The sequence below is a fragment of the Lissotriton vulgaris genome, chromosome 5, assembly GCF_964263255.1.
Source record: "Lissotriton vulgaris chromosome 5, aLisVul1.2, whole genome shotgun sequence".
NCBI classification, from domain to species: Eukaryota; Metazoa; Chordata; class Amphibia; order Caudata; family Salamandridae; genus Lissotriton; species Lissotriton vulgaris.
In genome coordinates, this window is record NC_141693.1 from 212,682,803 (window position 1) to 212,708,861 (window position 26,059).

Consider the following 26,059-nt stretch of genomic DNA (forward strand, 5'->3'; position numbering starts at 1 on the left):
TGCCCCGGGACCCCTTCGTGAACTCAGAGTGGACTATCATGCTGTAGCCTTTCCTGTCTAGGGCCTTTGTGGCCGTGCCGGTGAGGTGTGTTTCTTGTAGCAGGACCAGGGCGGGATTCAATCTTTTTATACTTTGCAGGACCAGCCCTCGTTTAATTTTGTCACCCAGACCCCTCACATTCCAGGACATGAGGCTTAACGGGGACGCCTGCCCTACATCAGTGCCCTCCCCCATCATGTTCGGGTATGCGGACGGAAAATGTGCGTGCGTGGAGGACCAGGAGGCCCGCGTGGTGACCCTGCGTGCAGTATCGTGACACTACCATTCTGTGCTCGTGTGCCCCATCGTAGCTATCTTGACCCTGTGTAGAAACTAAGAACCAAAACCCCATCCTACCCCCAACTCCCCCCCCCTCCCTGCCCCCCTGCTCAACGGACTCCAAACTGCCCGCCCCCCCAACTCAGCAGAGTGCCTGATCCCAACCCATAACATAGTACTTGCTCGCTGGGGTGAAGGCTTCTCCGTGGTCAGCGGCCCCCTTCCTCAGCTGCGGAGGCCCTTCCACCCAGTGTCCAAAGCGGCCTTGCCATTCTTCGTCTCCATCGGTTCAACCAGACAATAGCAGTGATTCACTGTTCTCCGTCTGCACTGTCCTCATGATGGTCGGCCAAAGGGGAATGTAGCTCTGTATCTTCGTCGTTGGCTTGCGAGCCCTGTCGGGAGCCAGCAGTACGGTGTTTATTCTGTCTGTTGGAGCGACGAGGGAGGCCCGCCGTCCTCCATCCCTCTAGCCAATCCTGCGCCACCTCCGGGGAATCAAAAAACCAAGTCTTGTTGTCGGCCACGACCCGAAGCTTGGCCGGGAAAAGCATAGAGTATGGGATTTCTCTGGCTCTCAGTTCTTTTTTAACTTCAAAGAAGGTTCTCCTCCTCCGTGCAACCTCGGCCGTGTAATCAGGAAAGAATGCCAGTGTCGCGTTCTGGATCTTGATGGGAGGCGAGTTCCTTGCCGCCTGTAGGATGGCGTCCCGATCTCTGAAATTGAAGAGTCTCGCTGTTATCGGTCTGGGGTTAGCTCCTGTCTTATGGCGCCCTCCCGGTACCCGGTGCGCCCTTTCCACTGTGAAGAAGGCGGAGGGTCCTTTGGGCTTCAGAGTCTCTTTGATTAGGTTCTCCACATAGAGGTCCATCGCCCTCGTGTCTTCCGATTCTGGCACACCTATTATACGGATGTTGTTCCGTCTCGAGCGCCCTTCCTGGTCATCGAGCTTGTCGCGCAGTTCCTTGTTTTCTTTTGAGATGCGCTCCATGCTAATTTGCAGTTCCGACACGTCTTCAACCAAGGATTTGGTCACCACCTCCATATTATTCACCTTCTCTGTCATCTTATGAAAGTCCGCCCTTATAAGTGTGATCTCGGCTGAGATTGACCCCACCGTGGCTTGTACCTGTGTGAGGGCTCGCATGACGTCGCCAATGGTCGCCTTCTTGCCACTGGTCACTTCGGCCGTCTTGCTCGATTGTGGTTTGGCTTCCTGCGAGGGAGAGACGGGCTTTTCGTACGCAAACCGGTCCAGGCGCGCCTGCGCCGCCACGTTTTTAGGCCCCTTGCCGGCCATCTCAGCGTCTCTCGGGCCGACTTGACTTTGTGTAGGCGCTTCACCTCAAGTTCCACTGGGGGCCGTACTTCCCTATCCTTCTCAGACAGCTACCAGGGGGTTGTCCTGGGGCCCACGCTGCGTTCAGGAGTGAGGTGTAACCCTTGAGAGGTGTTTTGGTTGCTGCGGCCAGTAGCGAAACCAGGCTGGACAGGGTCTCCGTTGTTTGGTGGCGTGAGGCTGCCGGTCAAGTCTTGAACTAGTTTGTGGGGTAGGCAACCGATGAATGCCGCCCTGAAAGAACTTCCACTGCCCCCCTTCAGTTCCACGTGCGCCGCCCCTTTCTCGTGGCCGTCGGATCTATTGCTTGGGCCCCTCGATGTTGGTGGGGGGCCCCGAGTTAATGCCAGGTAGATCCTACTGGGTGTAGGATGAGTGCCCCGTGCGGACGTCCTTCAGCTCTCAGAACCCAATCCGGGCGGGGGTGTCTTAAGGTTTAGCTGGTATACGTGCTCTCTGCCGCTCAATGCGCCCTCGGTCGGCGGGGGGGAGTCGCAGTGCGGTCTATTAAGCCGCGCGGGTTTTCTGTCGCCTGCCCCAGCGCTTCGGCCGCCGCTGTTCAAGATGGCGGTTGCCGGTCTCGATGTTTCCGCTCTGTGCGCCGGCCTTCGCCCTCGCCGGGCGTGCAGGATTGTAACCCCCTCACCTCAGATGGGCCCCTCGCCAGGAATCCCGGGCTCCTGATGTCCGGTGATGGTGGCTGGATGCCCCGGTCTTTTCCGCTGTCGCTCTTCGTAGCCGGGCACTTCCGGTAGTTTAATGCCCGAGACGGGCCACTTCCTGCCAGGCCCACACGGGGGACTGTCAGAACCGTACTTCTCGACCTCGGATTGAGGTCTCGCTGGTCAGGTTTGCTGCCGCCTGGTCCTGGGCTTCGTTGCCTTCCCGCCTGGGAATTTTTGACGACGGATAGATGTACGGATTTGTCTGGGAGCCGCTTCAAGCACGGAGCTCTCCCTCTAGGCTGCCGCCATCGCCGGCTGCTAGCCACGCCCCGCCATTGTAATAATTTTAATATCACAATTTTTTCTTGTAAAGTACTATGGGTAAAGGAAGTTCACGCTGACAAAAGCCAACATTGTTTTATTTGTAGCTTACATAAGTGTGAATCTTCTGCCTAAATCGGGGTGGTTTCCTGTGTACTTAAAATGTGCTCCAATGTACTCATGATAGACATGTTAAACATATATGTGATGGCTTAAGTTCTGATGCCGCTTCTGATGGTGCCGCTTCTGATGGTGCCGCTTCTGATGCTGCCACTTTTTATGTAAACTATATCACAGTTGCTCCATGCACATAACAATTTTCTCAAATTAACACCGTTCATTCACAGTTTCTGAAGTGATGCTACATCCGTTGCACTGATTCACAGTGCCTTCTCCGAATCTGTAGTTACCGGTCAGGTTAGGAATGCACCTAACCTGTAAGGATATGCGCACTCTTTCACTTGGAACACTCTTGTTCCTACAGTCTCTTTTCAAATAAAACTCTGGCAAAACTTTATGGTGAACTTATTCAAAAATTAAATGTATTGTTCTTCGTGATTCCATATTTCCTTTTATGTCTTTTAGCTCATGATAATGCTTATACCACCCACTTTTTATGGTGCCACATTTTATGGTGCCACATTTTATGGTGCCACATTTTATGGTGCCACATTTTATGGTGCCACTTTTTATGGTGCCACTTTTTATGGTGCCACTTTTTATGGTGCCACTTTTTATGGTGCCACTTTTTATGGTGCCACTTTTTATGGTGCCACTTTTTATGGTGCCACTTCCTGTGATGTCCCACGCCATGATGCCATGCGCTGTGATGCCACTTGCATACTGATTAACTAGGTTAGTCCTGCCACTTATTTTTTCGGTCTCGTACTGCCATTGCGCAGCATTGCTGTCGAGACATATAGAGGCTAAACAGCAATCCTACCAAGAGGGTTTTGGCATGCGGATTCTCCCCAATGCATGTTTTTTTAAAAAGACACCAGAACAAAGCTGAAATGCTAGTTACACCTTTAATTATTCAAACAGCGATCTGGCTTGCTAACCTTGTCTTTCAATCTGCCTGCTGGCAATGCGGCATCACCAGTGTAATACATTATTACAGTAAAGTAGCTATGCCATTTTCTTATCACAGATGAGTTGTGGTTATATACCACGTCCACCACGTCCATCACCACCACCACATCCACCACCACGTCCACCACATCCACCACCACCATGTCCACTACATCCACTACATCCACCACCACCACGTCCACCACCACGTCCATCACCACCACCACGTCCATCACCACCACCACGTCCATCACCACCACCACGTCCATCACCACCACCACGTCCATCACCACCACCACGTCCATCACCACCACCGCCACCACGTCCATCACCGCCACCACGTCCATCACCGCCACCACGTCCATCACCGCCACCACGTCCATCACCACCACCACGTCCATCACCACCACCACGTCCATCACCACCACCACGTCCATCACCACCACCACGTCCATCACCACCACCACGTCCACCACCACGTCTACCACCACCATGTCCACCACCATCACACCCACCTCCACCACCACGTCCACCACCACCACGTCCACCACCATGTACACCACTACCACGTCCACCACCATGTACACCACTACCACGTCCACCACCATGTACACCACCACCACCACCACATTCACCACCACCACATTCACCACCACCACATTCACCACCACCACATCCACCACCACCACATTCACCACATCGACCACCACCACGTCCAACACCACCACATTCACCACGTCCACCACCACCACATTCACCACGTCCGCCACCACCATGTACACCACCACCACCTCCACCACCACGTGCACCACATCCACAACCCCCACCACCACCACAACCCTGTCCACCACGTCCACCATGTCCACTACATCCACCAAGTCCACCATGTCCACTACATCCACCACGTCCACCACATCACCACATCCACCACGTCCATCACCACCACCACGTCCATCACCACCACCACGTCCACCATCACCACATTCACCACATCGAGAACCACCACATCCACCACCATGTCCACCACATCCACCACCATGTCCACCACATCCACCACCATGTCCACCACATCCACCACGTCCACCACCACCACGTCCACCACCACCACGTCCACCACCACCACGTCCACCACCACCACGTCCACCACCACCACCACCACCACGTCCACCACCACCACATCCACCACCATGTCCACTACATCCACCACGTCCACCACCACTACGTCCACCACGTCCACCACCACTACGTCCACCACCACTACGTCCACCACCATCACACCCACCTCCACCACCATCACACCCACCACCACCTCGTCCACCACCACCTCGTCCACCACCACCACCACCACCACGTCGTCCACCACCACCACGTCGTCCACCACCACCACGTCGTCCACCACCACCACGTCGTCCACCACCACCACGTCGTCCACCACCACCACGTCGTCCACCACCACCACCACGTCGTCCACCACCACCACCACGTCGTCCACCACCACCACCACGTCGTCCACCACCACCACCACGTCGTCCACCACCACCACCACGTCGTCCACCACCAACACAACGTCGTCCACCACCACCACGTCGTCCACCACCAAAACCACGTCGTCCACCACCACCATGTACACCACCACCATCACCACCACCACGTTCACAACCACCTCCACCATCACCACATTCACCACATCGACAACCACCACGTCCACCACATCCACCACCACCACCATGTCCACTACATCCATCACCACCACCACGTCCATCACCACCACGTCCATCACCACCACCACCACGTCCATCACCACCACCACCACGTCCATCACCACCACCACCACGTCCATCACCACGTCCATCACCACCACCACGTCCATCACCACCACCACGTCCATCACCACCACGCCCACCACCTCCACGCCCACCACCTCCACGTCCACCACATCCACCACGTCCACCACCTCCACGTCCACCACCATTACGTCCACCACCACTACGTCCACCACCACTATGTCCACCACCATCACACCCACCTCCACCACCATCACACCCACCTCCACCACCACCACGTCCACCACCACCACGTCCACCACCACCACGTCCACTACCACCACGTCGTCCACCACCACCACCACGTCGTCCACCCCCACCATGTACACCACCACCTCCACCACCACCTCCACCACCACGTCCACCACCACCACCACCACATTCACCACATCGACCACCACCATGTCCACCACCACCACCACCACCACCGCGTCCACCACCACCGCGTCCACCACATCCACCACCACCACCATGTCCACCACCACCATGTACACCACCACCACGTCCACCACATTCACCAAATCGACCACCACGGCGTCCACCACCACGGCGTCCACCACCACGGTGTCCACCACCACGGCGTCCACCACCACGGCGTCCACCACCGCGGCGTCCACCACCACCGCGTCCACCACCACCACGTCCACCACCACCACCGCGTTCACCACCACCACCGCGTTCACCACCACCTCCGCGTTCACCACCACCACCACATCCACCATATCCACCACCACCACGTCCACCACCACCACGTCCACCACCACCATGTCCACCACCACCATGTCCACCACCACCATGTCCACCACCACTGTTGGACAGGCCACATGAAGGGCTCGCTCCCTCCCCGCATGACAGAGCCAGGACACCGGCTCTCCAGGTGCTACCCACAGAAGCAACCCACACTCCGTCCCCTACGGGACTCCTACCCCCGGACATCTCTGTATCACGGGCCCGGGCCACTGTCAGCACCATTGCCCAGCCCGGCCGCCATCTTGGACACTGCACCACGAGACCGCATGGCCTCAGCTCGACCCCAACCCTGGGCCTGGCCAGGCCCCGACATCCCAGCACCACCATCCACCCAGGAGGTGAACGGACCACTTGGCAGGTCAATGGGAGAAAGAAGTGTCGATGGCTCTCCCCCGCCAGGTGCCGATCGCCCCCAGCCTCCCCGGGCGCTGGCTCCACCCCCCTGCTGGGTGTCTGGACTCCCTCATCCCGGACCTCCCGACCTCCAAGTGCGAGGGTCCGGACATCAAAGGCCGCCAGACCTATAACTGGGGCAGCTCCAGAGCAGGAAGGCAGTTGTATCCTGGAGTCGAGAGACACCGAGAAGAACTCATCCTTGACGGACTGCTGGCGCTGCCGCAGCCCTGCCTTGTGAACTGTCGTCCTGCCGCTGGAGCTGCCGCGGCCCTCTGCAACCTTCATCCTCGTCGGGACCTGCTGGCGCTGCCGCGGCCCGTTGTAACTACCATCTCGTCGGGACCTGCTGGCGCTGCCGCGGCCCGTTGTAACTACCATCTTCGTCGGGACCTGCTGGCGCTGCCGCGGACCGTTGCCACCTTCGATCTCCCCGGGACCTGCTGGCGCTGCCGCGGACCGTCCTCCAAGAACGCCGAGCTCGAGGATTGTGAGCTACCCATCATCTCATCGCAACTACCATATTGGTAATAAGACTGTCCCGCTACCCCCTTTCCCATCCAAGAGACTAGAATCGAGGGGACCCCTGAGTCCAGACCTCCTTGTACCATTCTACCGTACCTCAAGATTGCTTATAAAGAACGTTAAATCTTATCTTTGTGTGGTGTCCATCTGTGGGGGGGAAGTTACTTGTCTGTACGATCGCTGGAGACGGCTCTCCCCGGAGACCTCTCCCCTTGTCCTCGGCCGACCCACCACCATGTCCACCACCACCATGTACACCACCACGTCCACCACCACCACGTTCACAACCACCACCACGTCTACCACCTCCACCACGTCCACCACCACCACCACATTCACCACATCGACCACCACCACCGCGTCCACCACCACCGCGTCCACCACCACCATGTCCACCACCACCACCATGTCCACCACCATGTCCACAGCCACCACCTTCACAGCCACCACCTTCACATCCACCACCACCACTACGTCCACCACCACTACGTCCACCACCACTACGTCCACCACCGCCATATCCACCACCACGTCCACCACGAGGCCACTACCACGTCTACCTCCACCACCACCACATCCACTACCACCACCAAGTCCACCTCTACATCCACCACCACCATGTTCTCCACCACTACCACATCCTCCACCACCACATCCACCACCACCACGTCCACCACCAAGTCCACCACCACCACATCCACCACCACCACTACGTCCACCACCATCACACCCACCTCCACCACCATCACACCTACCTCCACCACCACCATGTCCACCACCACACCCACCTCCACCACCACGTCCACTACCACGTCCACCACGTTGTCCACCACCACCATGTACACCACCACCTCCACCACCACCACGTTCACAACCACCACCACATCGACCACCACCACGACCACCGCGTCCACCACCACCGCGTCCACCACCACCGCGTCCACCACCACCATGTCCACCACCACCATGTCCACCACCACCATGTCCACCACCACCATGTCCACCACCACCACCACCACGTCCACCACCACCACGTCCACCACCACCACGTCCACCACCTCCACCACATCGACCACCACCACCGTGTCCACCACCACCGTGTCCACCACCACCGTGTCCACCACCACCATGTCCACCACCACCATGTCCACCACCACCACGTTCACAACCATCACCACGTCCACCACCATCACCACGTCCACCACCATCACCACGTCCACCAAGTCCACCACATTCACCATGTCCACCACCACCATGTCCACCACCACCTCGTCCACCACCACCACCATGTCCACCACCACCACCACATCCCCCACCTCTACGCCCACCACCACCACTACGCCCACCACCACCACTACGCCCACCACCACCACCACATCCACTTCCACCACCAATCCCCCTCTACATCCACCACCACCACATCCTCCACCACATCCTCCACCACATCCTCCACCACCACCACGTCCATCACCACCACATCCACCGCCAGCACCACGGCCACCACCACATCCACCACAAGGCCACCTCACTCTATCTGTCGTCCTCACTCTATCTGTCGCCCACCACATCCACTACCACCACCAAGTCCACCACCAAGTCCACCTCTACATCCACCACCACCACATCCTCCACCACCACATCCTCCACCACCACGTCCTCCACCACCACGTCCTCCACCACCACGTCCTCCACCACCACGTCCTCCACCACCACGTCCTCGACCACCACGTCCTCCACCACCACGTCCTCGACCACCACGTCCTCGACCACCACGTCCTCGACCACCACGTCCTCCACCACCACGTCCTCCACCACCACGTCCTCAACCACCAGCACGTCCACCACCAGCACGTCCACCACCAGCACGTCCACCACCAGCACCACGGCCACCACCACATCCACCACAAGGCCACCTCACTCTATCTGTCGGCCTCACTCTATCTGTCGGCCTCACTCTATCTGTCGGCCTCACTCTATCTGTCGGCCTCACTCTATCTGTCGGCCTCACTCTATCGCCATCTGTCTATCTATCGCCCTCCCTCTATCTATCGCACCACCACAGCATCACTCAGGGGCACCACAAAATCACTATGCGCTACCACAGCATCACTGAACGCTACAGCATCACTCAACGCCACCACAGCATCAATCTGTGCAACCATTCAACAACAACTGGTTCAAATATGTTCTCTCAGTGTTTCAAGCTTTATTACAAATGTCACAAAAAGATGTTAATATTTCACTTCTGTTATTGGATTTTGTTCACAATAAAATACACTTAACATAATCTTCACAAAAGGTATTTACAAAAGTTTAAGCTATTACCATTATAAATTACAATAGCTTTTATTTAAGTATTATAAAAAATTAAAAAAGCCAGTTATTTGTAATATCAATACATCTAAGTCATGTAAATACAACACATATTGCATTACAAATGCTATAGGTGTCACATTTGCGAAAGTTAAAACTATTGGCATTGTAAATGACAAAGCTATTAATTTAGCTATTTTCAAAACCAACACATAATAAAACATGTGTCATTTACAAGACCAATAGCTCAAACTTTCCTAATGCGAGGCCTATTGCATTGCAAATGCTTGTTTAGGACTTGTGCCCTGTGTGTGTCAAAGAAGCTTGAACGTGCTCCCATACTGAAACCGCTCTGCGCCCTGCCTGTGTGAAGGACGTTTACACTTCTTTCTGTTGGCCATCCTGTACATGTGTAAGTGAGGGATGCTTGCACACCTGCTGGTCGTGCTGTACTTGTTATGGTGCGTGAGAGAAGCCTGTAAAGCTGCTTCCTTGCTGAGTGCGTTTTGGAAGCTTGCGCTTATCCCTTCCATCCTCTTGCATGACCTCTGTTTGAAGGAAGCTTGCTCTCCCGAGGTCCATGCTGTCCTTGTTCTGTGTTCGAGGGATGCTTGCATGGTTTTTGCCCACATTTTAACCATTCTCTGCCATGACCTTCTATTGCTGCTACTGGCCAAGCCAAGCCTGGCCAAGCGAAGTACCTTTTTCTGCATCGGCTTGAGTTGTGCATTGTATCCCGTTTGGGAAACTTGCATCACCTTATGCTTGTCAGCTGTGTGTGAGTAAAGTAACACACCACTGGCTGTAGTCTGTGCTCTTTTCTACCTCTTCGTGTGGCTGTGAAGCTTGTGTTGCTGCTCGTTGTATTGGATTTATTCTGTTGTCTGTGCTAATGGAAGAGTGCACTGCTGCTGCCTTTTATCGTACCTGTTCTGTATCACTTTTAGGAGGCTTCACTATCGATTAATTTATTGCACATGGTCTCTGTGGTTAAAAAGTCTTGTGAAGACTACCGCAGGCACTTTATTTACTCACACGTATGCAAGTTGCCTTTTCTGACGTATCCAGGAAAATGTTTATTATCAGGTCCAGGGGAATTTTTATTCTGCCAGTTGAACTGTGTTAAGTAGATAATTTTTGAACATCAAAAATTAGTACTTTTTGTTTTATCAAATACCTCTGAAGTTTTCGCACCCAAATAGATATCTCTCTCCCTGTCCCTCTCTCTCCCTCTCCCATTCCTTAAGTTTGCAAGGTTCTTTCTAGAACTTCACTTCGTTCTCCAGCGTAGCAGAGGCCAGTTATTGTGTGTGGAGAAAAGCAAATACATCTCTGTTTCCAATACACACGTAGCCATGCCACTAAGAAACTAGACCCTTCGTCTTGAAACTAAAACTTAAGTAAGAGGAAGACGAGGTCCCTTGAGATGGGGGAAATGTTCGACATGGCTGCAGTGTGCTTTTTATCTGAACTTTGTTATAATAGATTAATGAAAAGCGAAAATATTTATGTTCAGGTCTCGCCTGGAGACCTCTTTACTTGTCTAGTCAGCCTCATGTGATAAACAAAAAATCATAGTAAAAACATGCATACATATAATGCATGCAAACTGAGGCTTTTGCATATCCCTTTACAGTAATGTGTCTGTTCCGCTGTACATTTACAGTTTGCTTCCGCCCTCCACAGCATAACGCATCAAGCGGTCAGCCCACTTCAGTGATTGGTTCTTTTGCACTGTGAGTGAGTGCCTTTATCCCTGATTGCAAGTGCACAATCTGCTGATGAAAATTGCGCGTCAGTGCCAATTTTCTGGGCTCTTACTTTACAAATACATTTTTATTTACCTTAATTAGCCTGTTTCTATTTTTGGTCGCTGTGTGTTTAAACTTTGTCTTCGGGTTACAGTATTCGAAAGCCAGCAGTTCTTTTCTTTGTACCAATTAAAAGTATTTACTGCGAGCGGATGGCCCTTATTTTTGAGGCACCTGCCACAGAATAATTTTCGGAATGGCATTCGCCCTTCAGCTCGGCGACGGGCGTCTCCTTGGCAATATCTAGTTTCTGTGATGCAGTAACTCCCAGTGCTGAGGAAAGAGGACCTGGTTATCTCGGAGAGCAGCGCTGTTGAGGCCCAGAGGCCGGGTGTGGCTGGGAGTCATACATAAAGCCGCGGAGTGTCTAAGGGAGGTCTCAAGCTAACAACGGGGAGTAGATAGCGCTATCGAGTGCCCCCTCCTGGCGCCTCCTTATCAGTTCCGCCATCTTTGCCTCTTCTGCGCTAATGTGATTGGGCCCATTGCAGGGTGAATCGTGTGCTGGGGACCCTGAGGTTGCACATGCTGCGGCCTTGTTCCCTGGCATGATTCCAATTTGGCAGTAAAAAGCGATGCATGTTTCTTTAAAGTGTTGCAAGACTTAGTTGGAGTTTTGCCTCGGTGAAATTCGTGTTTTGCACAATTCACCTGGATCTGAAAACAGGAATGTTTGGTTTGCCTGCAACTTGTTTGACTGGCTCTGAATCTCTGGGATTGTTTCCCTGTGTGCTGCTCTACAAGTGCTTTTGAATAAATTCCATAATATGCCTGCGCAGAAAAAGTTTCAAGTGATGTGTCGATCCGGGAGTCAGAACTGGAGAATCTGTAGAGGTGATGGGATCTCTTGTGGAACGAAGCAAGGGCTTCTGGGACCTCACTTGATTCCTACTTAGGCACATGTTCACTTTTCGCGGGGTTTGACAGCAGTTTCTGAGCCACACAATATTGTGCTCACGAGTGAAATGATCTCAGTACAGGGCTGCACCTTATTTTCGATGGTGTAACAGTTGGGTGATGGCTTGATTACTTACCTAATAGTCCTCATCACTCTACTATCCTTTCCTCAGCTCCTTTCTGACATATTCGAGGCGTGGCCACCACACCCAAACAGGTCACCCAAACTGAAAGAAAACCCCTTTCTCCCTCTGTTTCCTGTTCCTCAGGCCCCTCCCCTACCAGGAGGGACCAGTCGCTGCAGAGTGTAATGTAAATGTATAGGCATTTATATAGCGCACTACTTACCCGTAGGGTCCCAAGGCGCTTCGACCGCTGCGAAACCCTTCCTGGCTTCCCTGAGAGATGGTCCCTTAATGGGTATCTCCAGGGTGAGACCAGGCATCCCCGGCGGTCTGCAGACAGACACATCACATCCTGTCATACCAGTACAACAGAGAGTACTGTGCCTGAGGGATGCAGCAATGCCGGTACTTGGATGAAGGGATTTCGGAGTAGTGAAGATTACTGGCGAGTACTTTTGCCTTTGCCTCCTGAACCTCTTCCTTGTCGCAATCCATACAGAATTGAAGCCATACCAAAGCAGCAAGCCATGCTCCATTCTCTGAAAGCAAGCAATCTCTCCCGATGAGACGCTGCGCACCTACTTGTGAGGGAAATCAAAGTATTTAAGGAGAGGAATCGCACGGGGTGCAAAACTACCGAAATCCAGGAAACGCCCGCCCGCAATCTGTAGGAGAGCTCCAAGTAGGAGGAGTAGCACATATAGTAGGACATCAACTACTCAAACTAGAAGCACCACCAGCTTCTGCTCAGCACATAGGCACATCCTGGTATGCCTGCCCTGCACCAAACCAGGCAATGAAGCTTATTCCACTCTCTAAGTGTTGATGTGGAGGTATTCCATACCAAGCAAAATAAGACCAAAGATAAGGGAGTCTGCCTCCCCTTTACGACATGTTCTGCTGCTGTGAGGGGAACTGAGTAGCAATTATTTTTACTTGGGTTGTTTGGTGTTACGCAAAGGTGTCCAGGCCTCCATCTGGTCTGCACTTGGGTTTCAAAAGCTACGGCAATGTTACCAGTTTGCATTGGTTGGTCGTTCTCTTAGAATGGGCATTTTTACTTAGAAGCCCTTCCACAAAGGATCTAATTTCTCAAGTTTCTGTTTGGACTAGGATATTGCTGGTGTGGAGGAATGTCTGAGAATTGGACATGGGACAGCGGTTATCTCTTGTTGAGTGCCTCATCACTGCGTGCTCTGAAAGGGAAGCTATTATGCACTAAATTGGATTAAATACAAACTCTCGGTTTTGCTAACTCAGCAGAGCATAAACCAACTGAATAAGGTTTTGCTTTCTCTGCGCTTTCCCTCTGCAAGGTCAGCTACCCTGAGCTAAATTGCTAGTGTCTAGCGGTTGAGAAGATTGTTTGGGTTTCACACAACCTGTACTGATAAGGCACCTGTCTGCAAGGCCCTTTGTGTACACAGACATGAAGTCACCGTAGCCTTGTCAGTGATGCAGAAGATCACACATTACAGCTGCAGGCTGTGCTGCACACCACACACTCAGGCCATACTAGCTGATCTCACATGCTGGGCTTTAAAAATGGGGTCTCGGGCAGTAATGATCTTTAAGGATTCTGAATCACTTTTACATATAGCAGCCACTTTATGACGTCACCAGGGAACCTTGTGTCTATATTTGTATTTTTGTAGCTTGCCTAGAAAGTTATTTTAATGTCTAGATACTGTGCTGTGGGGATGGTCTGAAGTTGCTATCTGTACCATGGCCGGGTAAAGCAGTGCTCTGAAGATGGCAGACTGCCTGGACTAACTCGACTTTAATTTGGGTCATTATTTTCAAAAGTGGTAACCTAGTTGTCCAACAATTCGTGTAGAAGAAACGTGACCTCACTTTGCAGCACCAAGATTTTTAAAAATCTTTTTAACTAGAGTAAACTAATTGAGTGTTTATGTCAAGAAATGACCTATTCGACAGGAAGCAGATGAAGCCAACGCGCATCCTTTCTTTGAGGGCTTGTAGTGTAGTGAATTCGAGTTGGTGTGTCTACCTGGTACAGTGGTGGCCTATTGAAAACATTGTGATCCAGTGACTGCCCTTCATCGATGAACAACGTTTGCTCCCTGGGTTGAAACCAGAGACCTTTCTTTTCATCCGTTGTGTGTGTGTGTGTCTGTCTGTCTGGCTGTCTGTCTAGCAAGCTGGTTCTCTATCTTTTCTCCCCTTTTCCTACTGCTCCCCATGGACCCCCAGAACAGAAATACCCCATTCAACACAATGTTGTTCTTAAATTATCTCTACTTTCTGGGCGTTGCACACCTTTAATGTGGTATACGTTTTGTAAAACCGCACACTTGTTAAAACTCTGCACATTGTCGTTACTCCGATCACCTGGTACTGCATTGATAGAAAGTGGTGCGGTTCTGAAGCATTACATTACTGGGACATTAATGATTCTGACAATTTTTCCTCTTCTTTGCCGCAGACATTTTCTAGAGTATCAAGTTGACTTTCTTTGTGACCAGGGTGTACCAGTTGCGCAAATGAGCTCCTAAAGTTTCCTTGTTGTTCAACCCACACTAGCAATGTGAATGTTTTTTGTATACCGTACATGTGCAAATGCGTGTTTTTTTGATGACTGTTCTGTAATGGTTGAGACATTGCGGTAAAAAATTGCCCTCTATTGTAGTGTTACATTACTTTTTCTGAATGCAAGTGTGATCAGTTTCTGCCTATGTTGTGCCAGTTACCACCTACCCCTACATGACATTTGTATTGAGCACCGTCGCACTGCTGCTGTTCCTGCGGTTCCTGCAGCATGTGCTAGTATAGCGTGTTAAAACCTTTCTTCTTCCTTTTTTTTTTTCTTTTCCTGAGTGCATAAGATGCATGAAGGTGCAAGGGTCTGCCGTACACCCAAACAGTAGGGAGCATTACATTCAAAGGTGACTGTCTCCTGCAGACGGAAAGCCGGCCACATACTTAGGGAAGCTGTTGGAAAGCTAAAGATCCATGCAATCTCACTCCTGCAAGTGCTAATACTCGCTCTCTTTCTGCACTGAGGTGTAGTATATCCTCCTTTAGGCTTTGTGACGGTCTGCAGAGATATGCAGAGTCTTGGCGCCTGGGAAAGATGCTACCGGCACCAGGGTAATTTAGAGTTTGTATTGTGGACCCTTTCTACGCCCCATTGAGCCAAACCACCAGCATTGAAGAACAAGGGTGTAGAGACACCCCCCAGGACTCGATTGTCTCCCCCTATACACATAAAGTCGTTGTAGACCTCCTCATCTACAGAATGGCAGTGGAGGCCTCAGACCCAGCTTACTCCCAGCCCCAAAATCCAGGACTGGAAGTTAGTCATTGACCTGAACTCCAGCAGTGGTCAGGAGAAAAAGGCCTTAATTCTCACATTGGTCTCAGGTGTGCAACTGGCGAGCTGCACATATATTGGCATCATTGCGAGATCAGGTCATGCTGTGAAAAGTTATTGATCTGCTCTAGTAGCAGCTGCAACCCCTTCGAACCCATGACTGCTTTGATTGGTTCAGGGGTGGTCAGTTAAACTACTTCAAGCATTAGCTAGCATAGTTCTGGGTATTATCCAGCTACCTAAGTGTTATCCTAGGGAGCGCTTTTAGGCCTTCTTTGGTTTCCTAGCTCAAGCAGTGTATTAGATGAAATGGGCAATACAGAAAAGTGGCAAGCTCTCTCAGAAGTGTACTTGACGTTCATGGTATGATTCCAATCCCCCCCGTCCCCCTCTGTTTGGCTGTGCAGAGTTGACTGTTGCTCCGTTGAAAGGAAGGCCTGTAGGATCCCTTTGAAATTGGCTGAATGAGACTTTGGCATGTTTAAAATGCCTCCCAGAGCCACTTGTTGATTCAACTAGTGTTTTTTTAAACTTGGAATCCTGGTGTTATAATGACTTTGCAGGAATGCTGGCAGATGAATATAGTGAAAGAGGAGACATCCGTTTGCCTTCTACTGCAATATGAATATCGGTTCCCACGCTGGACATGAGACCTCTTTCTTGCCTTTGCAAGTACTTTAGTACTGAGATTTTTGAAGTGTTTACTCTTGCACACAGCTTGCAAACTATATGTAGAAACATTTAAAATATTATTTTTAGAGATTACCGTTGATCAGGTTATTTAAGGCAGGAGAACCGATTACTCGGACTTTGCGCCTTTGTCCAAATCTATCGGGTATTCTCCCTGTTGCTTTGTGACTATTTTGGTTTTATGGGGGGGGATCAGGAAGCACCACCTAGGATTACTCCCAATCCTGTACACAAAGTGGGGTTATAAGTGTTTGCATTACACGTGTTTACATTACATTTCACAAATTTACATTTTGGACACGGAGTAATAGTGATTTGCAGGCCTCGGGATTGCTTTTGGTCCAGTGTCAGCTGGGATTAAAACACAAGTTCCATAGTCAGCAACTTGGTGAGGAGACGCCTAATTCTGTATTGCGAGAAATGTATTATTCATTTAGCAAGGCTGAAACCTGATCGCTTGACCACCTATCCTCATTGCTAAAACTCCTTACAGGTTATTTCCCAATAATATGGGCAAGTCAAAGAAGCACGTTTCATCCCCAGTAATTACTATATTAAAACGAGAATAAACGACATACCTTTTTTTGACTTCCTACAAGAAGAGCCCTCAGTTCTTAAATGCGGTGCTTTCTGCACACCTTGGATCATTACCATTTTAATCTAGTCCTTCCATTGAGGAACTTGTTGGCCTGTTGACTATAAACCATTGTTTTCATCCCCACGTTAATCAAATTATGGCTGACAATTGTTGAAAAACATAATCCAGTTTTTAATCCACTAACCATTTTTGCACTATTAGCGGTAATCATCTGATCCTCTGCTAATGATCAGTGAAGGAGTTAATTCCAAACTTGATGGGAATCAATGATCACTGATGTCATATAAATCCTGATTTAATGGATTTATCAATAGCGATGCCTCGTACCTTATTACCCTCTGTAAGGTCAGACAAATAAAGAACTATGAATTGGAATTGAAGAGAACAAAGGTAAAAATAGAGGAGCTGAAAAAAATAGCTCACATACATGGTAGGGTTTTAAAGGTACCTGCATTAGCCGCTGACCAGTTTAGATCCAGTTATTGCATCAATGCGAAATATATCCCCAAGACTTTGTCAATTAGCAATCCACTGGTTAATGTTTGTCCTGGTAGTGAATTCACCCACAGCTTCTACTGTTGCTCCTGGACCATTATTGAATCTTGTGCGCAGTGCATCTACCAAGACTCTTCTAGGAAGAACCCACTCACTAACAAAGCGCATGAAGCACAATGAACGTAATTGACAGAAATGTCAAAGGGAGGTACATAAGAAAATTCACCTCAAAGGAGCACTTGTTTGCAGCTTCATAAGTAGCCAGTTTAAACAGTAGGATGTATGAGAATTGCAACACTACGATCGACGAGGCTATTTATTTGGATTGGCTATACAATGAATGCAAAATGCAGAGTCAAGAGTGATTCGTATATGGCTGGGTCCAAACTGGGTTGGCAAGGAGATTAAAAAATAAATTAATTTAACCCAGACCTCTTGACTGGAAGTGAGTGTTTGAAAAGTTTCAGCACTCCGTTCATCATCTTGTTAAGTTTGCTATGTTCAACCCAAGTGGCCATGGTTATGTCCAGATATGGGTCCCTTGCTTGCTGTGCCAATGGATTCCTGCTAACCTGCCTGATGAGAGGTGATGCCCCTAAACCGAACCCGGATGCCTGTTACTGGTTCAAGGAGGACCTGGTTTGGCAGTTCGGGCAAGACTGCTCCCATGGGGAGCAGGGTCAAGGATGATTTCCATATGGTTGGGTCCAAACGGGGGTGGCAGGGTGAGCAAAAGAACAATGGATTTCACCAAGTTCTGTGACTAGAGGTGAGTGTTTGAAAAGTTTCAGCACTCCGTCCATCATCTTGTTGTGATTGCTGTAAAAGGACTTTTAGCAGCTTTATCTCTTTCAGTTTCTCACTAAAGATGTAGAAATACTATCTTTAGTGCGCAGATCCCTGAATTAAAAAAATGCTGTTAAAATGTTAGGGCTAGTCCTTCTTTTAAACTCCTTTATTCCAAAACCCACAGTTTCCGGGGCTTTATATCTGGCCATGCCTAAAGGCCATGAGTTCTAATAAAATATATGAAAATGTGGGAATGGTGAAAAAGTCTGCAGTGATGGACATACTAACACACAAAGTCAAGACTGCATGACGTAAGTTAAATAAAACAATGCGAACAAACAAAGACTACAGGCTCCACAACTTACTTTATGCTGCGAGTGGCATGGGGCATAGAAGGAACATCAGCTGTATTAAATAACAGTAAGATACCAGTGACCACGTCATGCAGCCTATGTGTGTTCTTCTATGGCAATACTTGAAGTTGTATTGCTCAAGCACTTCTAATACGTGACTTTAAATGTCCTTCCAGCTAATCAAAGCAAGTGTATCCCCGATATAGGGAGCCAGTGCATCCCCGATATAGGGAGCCAGTGCAAGTTGTTTAGACGCTTTGAGATGGGTGCGCGAGCTGATGGGTTCAATATAAGCCAAGTAGCCGAGTTTTCAACTATTTACAGACATTTTGTAAGTTAGATTGGAATGCCCGCATAATGTTTCCATGGTCTATGCAAGAGGTGATTAATGCTTGAATTACGGTTTTGCAGATGTTCTAAGGAGTCCATATAAAGACATTGGTATTCATGCTATGGCATTCAATTATCCCAATGTTTTGGGACGCTTTAATGCTTTTATCCCAGGATTTGTGGATAGCTGGCTCAAGCAACTCCTGAAAGTAACAACCTGAACGTCATGACCCAGCAAATGTTCTTAACACATGTACCATTAGAAAGGACCAAAATACCTGGTGCTCGTCTAATTCCATATTTTGAGTGACGAGAACATAAACAATTTTAGAATATAAGGACTGTTTGATAGAGTTTCTTGAAGCACAACATGCACTCCTAAACGTTGTTGATGCTGTCAATCCTTTTAATGCAGCATAGGTATGGGACAACTAAAAAGCGTTTTATCAGACAAGAAAGTTGGCTTTTGGATTACTGATGCATGGGGATGGAGACATAGGAATGGCTCCATGGACGGTCTGGATTTTTTTTTAAATTAGATTTGTTGCAGTCCTAAGTTTTGTGAATTGCATAAACCACCATGCACGCTTCATCCTTAGACAAACCGTGCAGGTATTTTATCTGACTGAAGTCCACTGTGCTACAAACTTGTAGAAATATTACAAGCTTTATGGTCTGGATTTCACCCTAGCTAAACCCCTGAAGATAAAACCTGCGTTTTTGGGTACCATTCATAGAAAGGTTAGCAAGTGTACTTTGGTTTTCTGGGAGGCTTCCACCATCTTGGCACTCTGCAGAAATAAGGTGAGATGAACTGCAAGTTTGTAGAAAACCCGGAATAATCAGGTTGTTTAATTTGTTTAGTTGTGCAGTGGGGGATGCCCTGTATACCTAAAGGCCTGGGCCTCAATTATAGCTCAGTATGCCGTTTTGCTTACGTACCACAATATTTGAGACCAATATTTGGTTTTGCGCAGTTTTGTTTTCTGCCAAGCCCAATGGGATATTTTGGGTTCCTTTAGACAACACAAGATAAATGTTAACTGTGGGATTGGTCCACTTACACAGATGTTGTCTCAAAAAAATGCCAGGGTTGAAATTGGCAAATGTAAGAATCTGGGAACTGGTTGATGGGAAGGTTTACCAGCTTTCTAGTGCTTCAAGCAGGCTATCTAATATTGACCTGCTAGGCTAAACCCTTGATATGTAGAGTTGCACTTAGATTGGACTGCAGGGGTTATCAGGTGCCTGCATCTGTAGCAAAGTGAAATGTGAAGCACAGGCACATTTCATGTTTTTACATCTTTGTTTGAATATGCGAGGGGTATGGATGTTCATACTAACTACTATGCCGTTCTGGAATAAACTTAGTCAAAGCTCGATTTTTTTTGTTTTGTTTTGTGAATCTAATAATAACTTGGGTCCAGTTTGAGATGGCTCGTTGCTTTACATCTCCCTTTTGCAGGTCTAGCATCATTGGTAGTGTCAGTTAGTTCCTGGTCGGTTATCGGTTGACGTTCTCTTAGACAAACTGTCAGTTAAAGTCACTAGGATTCTAATTATACAAACATTTTTTTTACTATAAGTTGTTGAATATGTCTTGAATTTTTAATTGGAGTGTGGCTATGTGAGTTTTACTCCGAGTAAATTGCATAAGTTTTGAATTTTCTGGCACTTTTTGTGGGCTAGGATAGAGAGGTCCCATTCATATATTTTTTTTTTTAGCAAAGCTTTACCTGATTATATTCGTGCAGACTGTGTGATTAGAATCCTGTTAGGGTGTGGATCCATTTAACTGATGTGTTGATTTGCAGCAGGGTTTTAACATTATCACTTAGTTGTTTGCGTTATTTTTGTAGTATCTTGTATATGTCTTACTGAATGTTCTCTTTATTTATTTTAGTGTATATTGTTATAAAAACAAGTGTCTCCTTTGTGCCCCATTGATCTATTTTCCTGACTGTAGAGTTTTCTTTCCCCTTTCCTTACTGGTAGGTTGCATGTCAGGCAGTAGATGTGAGTTGACAGTACTGGAGTGTGGATGCAGAATTATTATACGATGGAGTGGATGAAAGTGGTGGCGAAATAGGCATTGGAGTGGCCCCATCAGTATTTTCTTATGCTTCTCCTAGTTCCATTCAACCCTGTGCTTAAGTTCTGAGTGGTCTGATGATTGCAGGAGGGGTCGCAGCAGACGATAACAATGACCCGCAATATTCCACCCCACCTTGCTTCTCTTTCTTAGTTTGACTTCTCACTCAAACTACTGTTGATGCAGAACTGCACCATCCGCTAGCCTTCTACGTAACACTTGTCTTTGGTTTTCTGTCCTAGATTCCACATTGCCTCCATTGAAACTTACAAAACTTGAGAAATGCAGACAGAGTCTCTCCTCCATGGTGGCTACTTCCACCCAGTGCTGCGGAGCTGGCAGACCTCTGCCACCCAGTTCAGTGCCAGTAACCTCATCTACCCCATCTTTGTAACGTAAGTGTGTGCAGAATTATTTCTACTTGTTCGCTTCTTTTTTTTATTGGTTCTAGCTTATTTCTGTTTGCACTTATTTGTAGTCAGCACCCTAATTTGTGGGACAGTATTGAGCTTCAGGGAAATCATTAAGACTTTTTTATAATGGCTTTTGAGTTCTAATTTGATTAAAAGGCAGCCCTTTGTCGAGGACACAAAGCCAGAACATGCTCTGGATTCTCTTGAAATTGAACATCTCCATTGAATGATAGCAATAAAAACCTGAAATGCTTGGGAATTGCAGTGTAGATTCTACAGTTCGCGTTCTTGTGAACAACACTTTCGAAAACGGTAGGCCTGAATTCATCTAGAGTAAAAATGATTAGCATTATTGTTTTATAGTATTATTTTCTAATTGACCTATTGAATGATTTGATTGTTTTTAAATAATAAATAACAGTGCGTCATTAGTGCCCCTTTCCCTCTTTTTCTTGTTCGCATCTCTTTAATTTGTTTTTGATTTGACTCTAACCTCCGACCTTAAGCAAATCACACCATCATGGTGTGCACCCTTGTTGTTATTGCATTTAAATCTGTTTATTAAAATCGAATACATCGCAAAGTATACATGCTAATGTAACATATACAACACAACTGTCACAGGACACCTCAATCATTCCTGTCCAGCAAAAGGAAAAACTCCGAGCTAGGCACTCATATCGAAGAAGCGTGCGCAGTGTGAAACGTATAGCAATATTTTCTCAGCACTGCTCCAAAGAGCTTACAGTAGGTAGAATGACTAAAGAAACCTACACCGAAACAATCCACAATGTAACTACCTACCCTCAGTATAGAGAAGAAACTCCCTTCTCCAACCAGCTCACAGCTTGGATCCACTTGCAGTTATCAAATCATACCCTCGCATCACCCTCTGTGTGTTAACGTCACTGATGGAATACTAGTTATCCATATGTTAGACCCGGGATCCCTGGTTTGCTGAGGTAGGTACCTTAGGCCAAGTAGGGACCCGCGTTCCAACGTCGGGGAAAGGAAGGTCACCTTCTTAGATAGCCCCGCTCGTTATGCAGGAATAATGCAATGCCGAATACTCTAATCAGGTACTCCTTTATGCAGATATGATGCAATGTGTAATACGACAGTCAGGTACTCCGTTCTGCAGAAATGGAATAATGCGTAATACACCCAGGCCCCAATTCCCGGGCCTTAGGCCGTCTCTCTGCCTCTCCTTCTGACTTGCAGTCAGTCTCTCACAGTTGCCCCCAACACGGTACGATGTAATCAAAAAGTGCAGCTTTGCACTCCGGCCCCTGTACCGCCACTCCCTTGGCAATACGGACTGCGATACGAGCCGAAGTAGAGGTTTGCACTGCCAACAAGAGCGAGAGGCTGAGAGAGTCTCCATCTGAGCCTGCGCCCCCTCAGGAGTCGACACACGTTACCTGTGGGGCACAAGCTTACTCTCCTCTTCTCGACCAGCGGCTGTGCCTCCAATGCAGCTTTTGTGAATTGGCAACGGTGACTCGGGCCGTCAACTCTGCTCCTCCGGGCCGCTTCAGTTACAAAGATCTCACGCTGCCACAAAGCACACGCACACAGCGTCGCTGAGACTTTCTTGAGCTTAGGGTGCACGGTCACTGGGCACTCCACACACTGTACTCTGGCTGCACGAAGATCATGATCACAGCATCGCTGAGACTCACTTTACTCCGGTGCACATGATAACAAGGCAAATCCTCACAAAGGTCTCACGGTGCACAACGCACTCGCATACATCGTCGATGAGACTCACTTGGATTCCAGTGCACACGATAACAAGGCAAATCCTCGCGAAGGGCTCACGGTGCACAATGCACACAGCGTCAATGAGACTCACTTGGATTCCGCTGCACATGATAACAAGGCAAATCCTCACGAAGGTCTCACAGTGCCCACGCACACAGCGTCAATGAGACTCACTTGGATTCTGGTACTCACGATCACTGGACAATCCTCACAAAGGGGTTCAGGCTGCACAAAGCACAGGCACACTGCGTCGCTGATCCTTGCTTGGACTCCAAGTGCCCACGATCACAGGGCACGCCTAACAAGGGTCTCAGGCTGCAAACAACACGCACACTCAGTGCCGCTGAGACTCTCATGGAAACTTTTGTGCCTGTGTTTCCGAACACGGAGCCAGCTCACCTCGGGCCCTTGGGTATAATTTACATCAGGACACAGCAGACAGCCCCTTTAGCCTTTCCTTGGTTAAAACAGCAAACTGCAGGCCAGCCCCAGGACACACAGCAAGGGTCAGTCCTATCCTTCACTCTCTTCAGTTGTTTCTTCTTTGGCAAAGGTCCTCTTGACCACAAAGCAGCTCCTGTGTAGGAGAGTAGGGTCTGCTATCCTATGGTCACCCCAATTTTTGCTTTTTGCTTCACTGGTTTTCGACTTACTGAGGCTGTGGGCCTGCTAATCAGACCCCCAGCCTGCTGTTCTCTCTCTAAATTTATAATACATGTGCCATAGGTACATATCACAATTGGAAATGGACTCCTTGTCAGCCCCTGTACCATGCACTATAGGTGCTCAGGGCATAGGTGCCACCAAGGCCTACCAGGGGCTGAAGCAAAGCTTTTGCCACCCCTGGCTGGTTCTTAAATTGACACAACTGGCTGATCACTCAGCTGGGGGCAAGTGGGTGTAATCACCCCTTGCTTAGATATAGTATACCTATATCTCAACCTATATCTGGACACATATAAACCTGTGAGTCACTCCTATGGAAGGCCTCATCAATCCTGGGGGCAGAGTGCGTGGTTTTATGTGAGATGGAGCTCTGGCATGAGCTGAGCCTGTCTGCAGCTTTCGGGAACAACTCCCTAAGCTGATCCGGGATAATGCCATACCATATACTCTTAAGCGCCTTATAATCCTCGCGGGTATATAGCAACTTTGGTTTGGCTTTATCAAAACATGTCGTGTAAGGTGTCATACGAATTGGAATACTACCCCCTCGCCAGTTCTGGCGACGGGGGTAGCATTCCACCCTTCTAGAGGGATAAGACATGTTACTTTACTGAAACGCGGTTGATTTAAAATGAGCCTCAGATCCACAAAATGGATGCCCCTGCCACAGACACGGGTCTGGCCTCCTGCTGCTGACCGAAACTCAGCATATGGTGGCCTGGACAAAGGGTTTCCTGTCGCAGGGCGGTGTCAAACCACCCCAGACAGGAGATAGTGGATTGTAGTAGGGAGGTTTCAAAGAAACCAGACACTGCCTGGGGAGCACAAGGCTGCCCCTTGCATAATCCGGCCAAACCGGTTCTGGGGCCTTCCAGCCCCCGTCCCAGCGCGGCCTGGATCAAAGGAAAGGGGTGTAACCACCCCCTTCCTGGGTCCCACCCATAGGAGGGGACCTAGCAGGATGTCCAGCCCACCAGATTCGAATAAGAGTGGGAGCAGTGCCAATGCAACTCAGATCATCCTGAAGAAACATAAGAAACGAATTCTGGACCCTTCGACTTTCTACTCAACATAGAAGACTGAAGAATCTCCCTTGTGGTCAAGGAGTGACCACCCTGTGCAAACAGGCAACATCCAGCCCTCGACCCTTGCTTTGTTGCAGTTCCCGCCGGAACTCGAGCGACAGAGATCGACGAGATCAAGCTTGCCTGCCTTCTCCCTGCCCAATCCACAGTCCCTGCAGAGCTGAGACCAGTGGAGGCGACCGGAAGCGTGGGGCACGCCATCTTGAAAAGGCCACGAGACGCTGACCGTGCAGCCCACGAGTGACCCTCGAAGCTGTACACCGGGGTTTGAGAAGCCCCAACCCCGAGCTCCACTTGCACCAAAGCTACCCCCTCCACACTCGACGAGTGCTGCGTGGGGCCCTTCTGCTTGTGTTGGCTCGACGCGTTGGTCCGGTCACTTGCCAGCTGGCTTGTGGCCCCTGTGCCGACAAACTTGAATACGACTCGCTTTTCTGGTTGCTCCAGATCTGCACCAGCTCCTGTAAAAAGGAGCCCCCACTCTGACCCTCCTGGTCCGAGTGATAAGCAATCTCCCGGTTCCGCGTGGATTGCTTTTGCCAAGTGCTGTTTGCTGCAATCTTGAAGCCGACGGTGCTGACGGCGAGAGCCTACGTGGGACAGATCTTGACCTGCTCCTGGACGTCGCAGATGCCCCAGAGCCCACGTGACAACGGAGAGAAGCCTATCGACAACCACCTGATTGCGCCCGACATTGCCTGGTTCCGTCCTGGTTCCACCCTGGTCACTGCTGAGTGACCCAGACTCTGTCCCCTCTGCTTTCAGGTACTTTTCTACTTCGATCCACCCTTGGATCGCACCGGACACTTCTGCTTCACATCGCCTGCAGCTTCAACAGCTCCAAGCACCAAGAGCCTGCGTGTCAAAACCCGATGCCACTTCGACCCTGTGCACCCACGGCCTGTGGGTGAGGTAACATTGCAACGCCGGTGTTCCTACACTGGTGCACACCTCTAGGGTCTGTGTCTAAAGTTTTGTTCCTCTAGGTTCAGCGGAAGCATCTTTTAATTCACTTTGTGTAACTTTTACGCACCATTGACATTGCATTGGTGCAAGCCGCACTTTCCGTGCTGCACCCGAGTTCCGTGGGCTACTCC

At 49.6% G+C, this 26,059-nt stretch overlaps 2 protein-coding genes across 2 annotated transcripts in view; both read left to right on the forward strand.

Annotated features, from left to right (window-relative positions):
* The window catches only part of LOC147710516 (ectonucleoside triphosphate diphosphohydrolase 8-like), a 615,095-nt gene that overhangs the window by 220,415 nt on the left and 368,621 nt on the right, over positions 1-26,059 (forward strand). The window lies entirely within an intron of this gene.
* Positions 1-26,059, forward strand: part of ALAD (aminolevulinate dehydratase) — a 150,219-nt gene that overhangs the window by 26,764 nt on the left and 97,396 nt on the right. Inside the window, exon 2 of the mRNA XM_086921186.1 lies at positions 21,277-21,429. Coding sequence (XP_086777312.1) covers positions 21,317-21,429 — 113 coding nt within the window. The 5' untranslated portion in view covers positions 21,277-21,316. The remainder of the gene's footprint in view (positions 1-21,276; positions 21,430-26,059) is intronic.